This window comes from Wyeomyia smithii, chromosome 1, assembly GCF_029784165.1.
Source record: "Wyeomyia smithii strain HCP4-BCI-WySm-NY-G18 chromosome 1, ASM2978416v1, whole genome shotgun sequence".
Taxonomy (NCBI): Eukaryota; Metazoa; Arthropoda; class Insecta; order Diptera; family Culicidae; genus Wyeomyia; species Wyeomyia smithii.
The window spans coordinates 91,864,765-91,875,992 of record NC_073694.1 but is presented as its reverse complement, the minus strand read 5'-3'; the positions used below and the strand labels follow the sequence as shown (position 1 = coordinate 91,875,992).

The 11,228-nt window shown below is 42.8% G+C and overlaps 1 protein-coding gene across 1 annotated transcript; it reads right to left on the bottom strand.

Annotated features, from left to right (window-relative positions):
* Window positions 1-544: 544 nt before the first annotated feature.
* On the bottom strand, window positions 545-3,099 carry LOC129716925 (uncharacterized protein K02A2.6-like). Its single transcript, XM_055666770.1, has 3 exons — window positions 2,500-3,099; window positions 1,220-2,395; window positions 545-1,174 (listed from the first exon to the last, which is right to left on the bottom strand). The coding sequence occupies exons 1-3, from the start codon at window positions 3,097-3,099 to the stop codon at window positions 545-547; spliced, it is 2,406 nt and encodes an 801-aa protein (XP_055522745.1).
* Window positions 3,100-11,228: the final 8,129 nt, after the last annotated feature.

The window sequence follows — 11,228 nt, the reverse complement described above, 5'->3', positions numbered from 1 at the left end:
TGGTTTGGTCTACAACCGGCAGAAATCAACTGTCACTCCGTTTCTGGACACGTTTTTCAGATTTATGGTTCAACTACATCTTGGAGCAGCAAGAAGCAAAGGACAATTGAACTCTCCTCAACCGAGTCGGAATGCAGCGCTTTAGTTGACTGCATTTGTGAAGCACTGTGGATTATTAACTTTTTCAAGGAACTAAAATTGCGTGGCAATGAGGCTGTAATCATTTATGAAGACAATCAGTCAGCAATTGCTATCGCTGAATCGGAGACATCCTCCAAGAAACTGAAGCATGCAGATGTGAAACTTCAATTCATCAAAGAGTGCGTGCAGAAGCACCAAATTGCCATTCGGTACACACCAAGCGGTGACCAACCAGCGGATCTTCTGACTAAAGGTCTGCCAGCAGTTACATTCAAGAAACATTGTTTGAACTTAGCAATTAAGTAGTGATTAGATTCAGAAGGGGTGTTGAGATAAATCTGATAACAACAATTTTAGAGTACATTTCATAACCCATAACCCATGTACTTTGATCAGTTGACAACTATGTATATTCATGACAATAAATTCTTTCACTTTGGTTTTGGATACAACACGAGCAAGTCCTGTTTTTATTCTTTTCAGCGACTTCCCAGGAGTTTGTGTCTTCATCAAACGGATTATCATTCCCCTGATATAAACGAGACGATGAGTCAGCAATGTTTTCCTGGCCTTTAACATATTCTATGTTGTAATCATAAGGACTAAGCCACAATGCCCAGCCGTCTGCTCGTGTCAGGGCTCGCTTAGTGTTTTCACGTAGCCGGTTAAAAATAAATGCAACGCCTTTCGCATCGGTTCGTAGGGTGAAATGCCTTCCTAACAAGAAATCGGAGAAGTGTTCTACCGCCCATACCGCACCGAGAGCCTCTCGCTGATTTTGTGCGTACTTTTTCTCTGTTGGAATTAAAGCTTTGGACGCGAAACTAATTAAACGTGGACTGGAACCTTCGCTTTCTTGAACTAGTACTGCTCCAAGAGCACTTGGTGACGCGTCCGTATACAACACCGTATTTTCACGGTCCGAAAAGTATCCTAACGACACGGTACATCGAATTATTTGTTCTTTCAACATGTTGAACGATCTCTCTTGCTGCTCGCCCCAACTCCAAGTTTTGGATCCTGCTACCGTCCACTACGGGTAAGATATTTCCCCAAAATTCCGGATGCAGGAACTCACGTATGATGCTAATCCTAAAAAGCTGCAAAGTTCTGAAGTTGTGGAAGGTCTTCGGAATTTTTTAATAGCTTGAATCTTGCTTTCCTCAATGTGAAACCCATTTTGGTCCAGCTCGTGACCAAGAAACGTGATACGAGTTTTATCGAACTCACACTTTGAATCATTCAGAGTCAGATTATTGTGTCTGCGAATCTGAAGGACTTGAGCAACAGTTTTATGCAATTCTTCTAAGCTATTTGCGAAGACCAGTATGTCGTCGAGATAAACAATTTTGTTTTCAACTCCTTCCAGAGTTCTCGTCATTTCACGTTGGAATATTTCAGGAGCACAATTTACCCGAAACATCAGACGTGTAAATCTAAACATCCCGTTCTCTGCTAGAAATGTTGTTAGGTCACGTGACTCGTTGCATAGTTCCAGGTGATAGTATGCGCTTTTCAAGTCTAGTTTCGTGAAATACTTTGACCCATGCAGTTTCACCTTCATTTCATCTAGGAGTGGTAGGCGAAAGTATTCGTGTTTTAAAGCCCGATTCGGTGCACGCATGTTGACCACTAGGCGAAAGTCGTCCTTGCCTTTCGCCACAGCAGACATGCCGCTGATCCACTCCGGCGCAGAAATTACTCTTTCGATGATTCCATTCGCTTCCATCTCCAAAAGTCGACGTCGAGCGCCCTCGCGATAAGCAGCAGGAATGTTGTAGAAAGCATTTCGCGTGGGTGGGATTGTTTTATCAACACTAAACCTTATTTTGACACCCGGCATCTTGGGAAAAATTTCTTTCTTGTCTACTCTATACTCATTAATTTGAGGCCTGATAGCTAACAACTTCAGGTCACTCGCTGTTGACCTGCCGAGAAGTGATCGCTTTCCTTCTTTCACGACAAGGAAATCGGCTACCACAGAGTTTGTCGACCTTGCCGCTTGTATATTCGCTCTGAATGCAGAATCGACTACCATTGGCACATGTGTAGCGTAAGCTCGAAGCCCTCTTCCTGAACCAATCCCAATAAATTCCAAGTCAACCGTTCCTGATTCATATTCCTCTCGCAAACGCTGCCAGTCATTACCTCCTACGACATTTACACCCGCCCCCGAGTCAATCAAGAATGGGATACCACTCGAAGACCCGACGCGGCATTCAACCAGTACGTCTTCGAGAGAAAGTGCATTAAGCTAACAAGAAAAATAAAGGAGATAAATAAATATACATAAGTGTACTTAAACATGGAAAACTTTTAATTCATTGTAATCAATTTAACCAAACAAGCTTAGTTTACCTCTTCTATCTTAGAATCTACAACATCATCGCGAGGAGTTTGCCTTTCTTGGACGGCATTGATACGCTTTTGTCGGCAAACTGCGGAAAAGTGACCCATTTGACCACACGAATAACATTTGAGTTTGAGCGCAGGACAAGGTCGATTCCAATGTGCTCTACAGTAACATCTAGAGCAGCGATCTCGACGACCTCTCGGGGGGTCCCTGTTAAAGCGGAACTGTTTGCTACGAGAGTTACCAGCCTGGTCGGCCTCAGCTTCTCTTTTCAACGGTGCCTTGCTTGTTCGTCCCCGTACTTGATTTATTGTTGTATCCTCGCCATTCGCTGCTGGGGTAATTTCTCGCTGATACGCCTCGTCTCGCGTTGCCGACTGGACGATAAAAGTTGTCACGTGACCAAAAGTTCTTGCCGTCCTGGCTAGCTCTCGATTGGACATCCCTTTAAGAAGTTGAGCACGCACGAAGCGTTCCTGGTCTTTTGGATCATAGCGACAGAGGCGAACCTTGTCAATGAGCCTAGCGTGGAAAGCCATGACCGAATCACTTTTTCCCTGATGCATAGAAGAAAAGTGCTCATGCTCGGCCGTCGTATCAGTCATGGATCGTAGATGATTCTCGATATTTTTGATAAACGTAGCATAGCACTGCTCATCGTTCAAGCTCGGCTTCAACTGGGATGCTCGAACGATAGCTTGTAGCTCCTCGCCCATGGATAGGAATAGAAGTTGCGACCGGCGCACCGGATCAGTGGCGCTCGATAATGAAGCCGCAAGTTCGAAGTTCTCAATGTGTTTCGACCACTCCCACATCCGATTCGCAGGGCATTTTTGGGGAATGGCTTAATCTGGTCCCATCTGATGCTCGAGTTTCCACCTGGTGCGCGCATCAAAGTCGTTTCACAGTTCCAACTGTTATCCGTGACATCGTCCCTGGATTCCCATCTACACCTTTTCCCAGAGATTTCCGAAACCACTTTCTGTAACTCGGCGACCTGTTGTCTCAACGCTTGCATCTCACTGTCTGGATCAACCGTGATTTTGTAACTGTCGAATTGATGGTCGTCGGGCTCGCCGATGTTGTTCACTGCGTAATCGACCTCATAAGAGGGAGCGCGAACGAATCTTCCGACATTTGATGGTTCACCGTAAGTCGCATTATAATTTTCACTTCCGAAGTCATCTCCGGTTGGCTGGTTAATACGTACGTATTTGCCTGGGGCCAACATTGTTTTTGACAATTAATTTATCTGTGGAACAATAACCAAAAAGAAAAAAAATCGCTGTTGACCTGCCGAGAAGTGATCGCTTTCCTTCTTTTACGACAAGGAAATCGGCTACCACAGAGTTTGTCGACCTCGCCGCTTGTATATTCGCTCTGAATGCAGAATCGACTACCATTGGCACATGTGTAGCGTAAGCTCGAAGCCCTCTTCCTGAACCAATCCCAATAAATTCCAAGTCAACCGTTCCTGATTCATATTCCTCTCGCAAACGCTGCCAGTCATTACCTCCTACGACATTTACACCCGCCCCCGAGTCAATCAAGAATGGGATACCACTCGAAGACCCGACGCGGCATTCAACCAGTACGTCTTCGAGAGAAAGTGCATTAAGCTAACATGAAAAATAAAGGAGATAAATAAATATACATAAGTGTACTTAAACATGGAAAACTTTTAATTCATTGTAATCAATTTAACCAAACAAGCTTAGTTTACCTCTTCTCTCTTAGAATCTACAACATCATCGCGAGGAGTTTGCCTTTCTTGGACGGCATTGATACGCTTTTGTCGGCAAACTGCGGAAAAGTGACCCATTTGACCACACGAATAACATTTGAGTTTGAGCGCAGGACAAGGTTGATTCCAATGTGCTCTACAGTAACATCTAGAGCAGCGATCTCGACGACCTCTCGGGGGGTCCCTGTTAAAGCGGAACTGTTTGCTACGGGAGTTACCAGCCTGGTCGGCCTCAGCTTCTCTTTTCAACGGTGCCTTGCTTGTTCGTCCCCGTACTTGATTTATTGTTGTATCCTCGCCATTCGCTGCTGGGGTAATTTCTCGCTGATACGCCTCGTCTCGCGTTGCCGACTGGACGATAAAAGTTGTCACGTGACCAAAAGTTCGTGCCGTCCTGGCTAGCTCTCGATTGGACATCCCTTTAAGAAGTTGAGCACGCACGAAGCGTTCCTGGTCCTTTGGATCATAGTGACAGAGGCGAACCTTGTCAATGAGCCTAGCGTGGAAAGCCATGACCGAATCACTTTTTCCCTGATGCATAGAAGAAAAGTGCTCATGCTCGGCCGTCGTATCAGTCATGGATCGTAGATGATTCTCGATATTTTTGATAAACGTAGCATAGCACTGCTCATCTTTTAAGCTCGGCTTCAACTGGGATGCTCGAACGATAGGTTGTAGCTCCTCGCCCATGGATAGGAATAGAAGTTGCGACCGGCGCACCGGATCAGTGGCGTTCGATAATGAAGCCGCAAGTTCGAAGCTCTCAATGTGTTTCGACCACTCCCACATCCGATTCGCAGGGCATTTTTGGGGAATGGCTTAATCTGGTCCCATCTGATGCTCGAGTTCCCACCTGGTGCGCGCATCAAAGACGTTTCACAGTTCCAACTGTTATCCGTGACATCGTCCCTGGATTCCCATCTACACCTTTTCCCAGAGATTTCCGAAACCACTTTCTGTAACTCGGCGACCTGTTGTCTCAACGCTTGCATCTCACTGTCTGGATCAACCGTGATTTTGTAACTGTCGAATTGATGGTCGTCGGGCTCGCCGATGTTGTTCACTGCGTAATCGACCTCATAAGAGGGAGCGCGAACGAATCTTCCGACATTTGATGGTTCACCGTAAGTCGCATTATAATTTTCACTTCCGAAGTCATCTCCGGTTGGCTGGTTAATACGTACGTATCTGCCTGGGGCCAACATTGTTTTTGACAATTAATTTATCTGTGGGACAATAACCAAAAAGAAAAAAAAATCTAAGCATAAGTACGTTATACTTCTCGTTTGTCAATTTTATTTCCCCTCTCTGGCGGTTTTTCCGACACGCCATACTCTTTCTCAGGCGGTTATCCCGACACGCCATTCTTTCTCTCTCAGGCGGTTATCCAGACACGCCATTCTCTCTTATTCAAGCGGTTATCCCAACACGCCAGATTCTCTCACTCAGGCGGTTATCCCAACACGCCATAATCTCTCTTCCTCTCCCTCTTTTTGTTCAGGTGGTCATCCCGACACGCCATTCTCTCAACGCCATTTCTCTTTTGTTTTGGCGGTTATCCCGACACGCCATTCTCTCTTATTCAAGCGGTTATCCCAACACGCCAGATTCTCTCACTCAGGCGGTCATACCAACACGCCATAATCTCTCATTATACTCTGGCGATTATCGAAAAACGCCCTCTTGTCTTCGGCAGGTATTATGCCTATGCCTCTCTCATTTCAGACAGGTTGAACCGCCATCTTTAAAATTCCTAATCAACTTCAACTATACACTTTTTCACACTATACCTTATCCCGAGCCGAGTGATCTTATATTCGTTTTTCTTTTGATTACTAAATAACAATAATTCCTGAAGAATTATCCTGGCAGGATTGCCAATGTGACGAGCCCTTAGCTCCACCGAGCGTGATAATGCTCACGACTATAAGATCACCCGACAACGAGAGTCTGATGATATTTTGGACGGAACATGACTTACCAATCCGAACGCTCGCTACACAATGACAGAATGCTGCGAGAAGGGAACCGACCGAAGTGTACAGTGTTGGCAGTACTCAATTATAATCGAGTACTAACGAGGGACAAGGCAGCGACAAGTTATGTCGCTTGTGCACCACACACTAATTTGCATATGGGTCATTCCATGTCAAGTGTCCGAGGAAATGCATCGACCATCTCCGATTTCGACCAAAATTTGTGAGTCGGTGTACTTTGGGCCGGAACTAATAAATACAAAGTGTTGTACCGATTGGTGGACCCCTCGGCCAATGGGACTGCCTTCACTTTTTGCGAATTTAGCAAAACACTTTTTTTTAATTTGCGGATATCTCGGGATCCTGGAGAGCTACAGGGGATATTGATATATCATTTTAAAGGGTTTTAGATGTAGAATTGAACTGCGTAGTTTATTTTTTTCTACAGGGTTGCCAACATTGCGATTTTTTTAATTTTAAACTTAATTTGCAATTTCCTCGAAACCCCCCCCCTCCCCTTTGATTTTGATTTTGACCACGCCAATGTGTTTAGCAGACAATTTTACATAGGAATCACTTATCAGCAAAAAACAAAATGTAGCGTTTCAGAGATACAGCATTTTCAAACTTGCAATATTTAGGAATTTGTACGTACACACGAAAACGTTTCTGCATAGAATGCTACAGCAATCATAATGGTATCCTAGCAGGCGTTTGTGTAATTGGAGAGATTATACGTAGAAAAGTATATGTTAATAATGTAACGCGAAAATGCCATTCTAGACTCAGGAAATTCAGGAAATGCTTCTTTTTCTTTTGTCTCATGGCTTGGTTAATTGGTTTTTTGTTAAATGCACATTTTTCTTTTATTTATTCTTTGAATTTCAAAACCAACTTGTGGCATCGTTAATAATGTGAAAAAATGCTGATCTCAGGTTTCATTTCAAAATTTTGCATGTTTTTATTCAAGAACACATGTTGTTTTCAATCAAATCTCCGTACGCCTCCAAAATACTTTATCATAACCAAATATCTTAAGTAGTAAGCAAGTAAGCCTATCATAACATGCGTCTGCCTATGTGCTTCTTCTTTTGCTTATCTTCTTATCCAGAATTAGAGCCGAGGTGGCTTTTTCTGTTCTGTTTATTTGAAACTGGCTTCGCAGCCAACTGTTCAATGTACATGACAATTGTGAGGCTAGCGCTACGCTTCTATTGACACTAACAGTCTTCCCCCGAGCCGAGACTCGAACATATGACGACTAGCTTGTTGAACTCGAGGCCAGCTGGGAGGGCCTGCCTATGTTACAATTTTCAATTTTTACGTGAGCCACAACTATAACCTACAGGTTTTAAATTATTTAGCTATCAGAGAGACCATCTGACAACTTCATGCATATGATAGTTGTAGAGAATATCTGTGGAATACACCTTATGGCTATCAAAAAATCGAAATATAGTCGAAGGCTTAAATGCAAGCCAACATAAAACAAAAAAACAAGGTTAAATCCTTAAAGCGTTTTCATTATTACTTGGAATGTATTTTCTTAGTAGCTAGTAAATCTCATCGCGTGTGTCATTCGCGAGATGGAAATTGCTGTGATAACCAATACCGTTTCCGAGTGATACAAATTGGTTTTAAATACAACCCATTTGAACACACCAATGAAATGACTACACACGTTAAGAGACTTGCTAACTACTTTACGCACATCTGGGCAATCGAGTACTTAAATGAAGAAAAACATGATCATTTGCCTGTTAGGAAACGGAAATTCTGCTAAACCCACTGGCGTGGTCAAAATCAAAATCGAAGGGGGGGGTATTTCGAGGAAATTGCAAATTAAGTTTAAAGTTCAAAAAATCGCAATGTTGGTAACACTGTAGAAAAAAATAAACCACGTAGCTCGATTCTACATCTAAAACCCTTTAAAATGATATGTCAATATCACCTGTAACTTTCCAGGATCCCGAGATATCCACAAATTAAAAAAAGTGTTTTGCTAAATTCGCAAAAAGTGAAGGCAGTCCCATTGGCCGAGGGGTCTACCAATCGGTACAACACTTTGTATTTATTAGTTCCGGCCCAAAATACATCGACTCACAAATTTTGGTCGAAATCGGAGATGGTCGATGCATTTCCTCGGACACTTGACATGGAATGACCCATATTTAGTCTGATTTAATTGGATTTAGAATATGATCCACCGATTACTCAATCTATTTCGTATGGTTCAGGCAATTTCATCACCAGACTAATCTCCCTGTTTCGTCTGATTTCGTATATGGGCTCGAACGAAATCACCCTAAAATCACTAGATTTGGTTGGTTTTCGTCGACCGATTTCGTATACTGATCAATCGGTAAACCCCCCTGTTAAACTCCCATAAGAGTTGTTGCAACAATCAGTTGTTTCGTCGGAATCGAAATCGGGCAATTGTGCCTACGAGAATGTACTAAATATGGGGAAAAATAGGAGGGTCTTTTTATCGGGATTATTTCGGTCGAACTGGATGACAGCTTCTCGTGGATTGCCTTATAGATCATTGCACGTTGACGTCACAAAAAAACGAAGAAGAAAGAGATTTGACAGTTGTCGCGGGTTTGTTTATATAGTAAAATTTTCGGCTCGAATAAAAATGCGGAAGTGTCTTTTTAGAAATTGCGTTACTAAAAGATTACAGTAACGAATTCGCATAGGCGGAGAGTTTTCCCATCTTTTTCATACTCGTACCATTCATTGTCACTCCTATAACTGAACAGTGAATGAAAAAAATTTCTAACACCTTGTAAACAAACCCGTGGGAAGTGTCAGAAAAGTGAGGTTATTTTTCGTGTGCAATGATCTATTTATGTTTACATTGCACATGGTCTCACACACACCAAAGCAAGGCTTTAGATCGTAGATCGAGATCCTTTTTTCATTCCACCCGAAAGTTGGCACTAGCCCCGTGGAATAAGGAAATTCGCTATAAGACTGCCACTGATCGGTTGTCAGAGAAATACACCGTCAGCACCCCGAAGCCGTTGAAACCGAGACTTAATTTTTTTTTAAAATAGTGGGATTTGTTTGTAGCTTAAGTATTTATGATAAATATTAGTAAATAATGAGTATGTGTGTCCAATCACAAATGGTGACTTCTCAACACTGTTAGAAATGGAAGAAATGAATGGATCGTAACCGCTTTAATAGCACAAAAACTCGCGGTGGTGGAGTTCTTATTGCTGTGTCAGTTTCACTAAACAGTTGCATGGATCGAACTCCCGTAGATAACTCTCTTGAGCATTTATGGGTAACGCTCAAATTAACCAATCTGAAAATCAGTGTTGGAGTATTATATCTACCCCCACACCGCAAAAATGATTTAGCAAGCGTAAACAAGCACATTGATTCAGTCAGATTTTTTTCCAACCTAAAAGAACAAGATCATGCGCTTTTATTTGGAGACTATAATCTGCCTGGTCTAGTATGGAACCTCAACACTCGCAATTATCTCACAGTGGATGTTTTTGAGTCACACATCTCTGCTGCTTGTTCGACACTACTCGATGGCTTTAGTCAGAATGGTTTGAAACAGATTAACCAAATACTAAACACACAAAGAGGGTTGCTTGACTTAGTACTAATATCGGACTCACTTCTAGGACACTGTCAGATATTTGAAGGCATAGAACCGCTAACTCCAGTAGACCCTGGCCACCCTGTCATTGTAGTTGAAGCTGAACTACCTGTTCCGACCGTTTTTGAACCTTACTCTAACGACACTGTACTGGATTATCGCAGAGCTAACTACGTAGCGTTGAACGAAATTTTTCTTCGAATGGACTGGACGTTCTTAGATACTGCAGACAACATTGACGAGGCTGTTGACTTTTTCTCGCAGTTTGTTAACAATGCGTTGGTTGAACATGTTCCTGCTTGTAGACCTCTTTTTAAACCACCCTGGGGAAATGCTCATTTACGGCGTCTGAAGCGTATAAGATCTAGAGCACTGCGTAATTACAGTAGAACCCGTTGCCCGTTCCATAAGCAACAATTTTTGCGTGCCAGCAATAACTACCGCCTCTACAACCGATATCTGTATAAACGTTATTCCCTTAGGACACAAGATAATTTCCGTAAAAATCCTAAACAGTTTTGGACTTTCGTCAACTCCAAACGGAAGGATAATGGGCTTCCCGTGGAGATGTTTCTAGATCATGACGTAGCATGCTCCCCTTCTGAAAAATGCGAACTTTTCGCCACCCATTTTCGAAGCGCATTCAACAGCTCCACTGCCTCCGCTCAGCAAGCTACAGATGCATGTAGAGATACCCCTACTAACGCATGTGAACTGAGGAATTTTATTGTAAACCACCAACAGGTAGAATCCGCTATCTCCAAGATGAAATTTTCTACGTCACCCAGCTCAGATGGAATACCATCCTGTGTCCTGAAACGATGCACGAGCTCATTACTCCAGCCATTGACTTTACTTTTCAACAAATCTCTTCGTGAAGGCCAATTCCCCACCAGCTGGAAATTGTCAATCATGTTCCCTGTGCATAAAAAAGGAGAAAAGCAAAATATTGTAAACTATCGCGGCATAACGTCATTATGTGCTTGTTCAAAAGTATTTGAGATCGTTATGAATGATGTACTGTTCTCAAGCTGTAAAAACTATATATCAGCTGACCAACACGGGTTTTACCCCAAACGATCCGTTTCCACAAATCTGGTTCAGTTTACTTCATACTGCCTACGTAATATTGATGCCGGTTCTCAGGTTGACGCAATATATACTGATCTAAAAGCTGCTTTCGATAGAGTTGATCATGGCATATTGCTTCTAAAATTAAGCAAACTTGGTATCTCCGATGATCTTATTAGTTGGTTCAGGTCCTATCTCACGGACAGACGGCTTTGTGTCAAGATCAGATCCGTAACGTCTAAAAGCTTCTCCAACATGTCAAGCGTACCACAAAGAAGCAACCTCGATCCACTTCTGTTCTCAATATTTATCAACGAGCTGTCG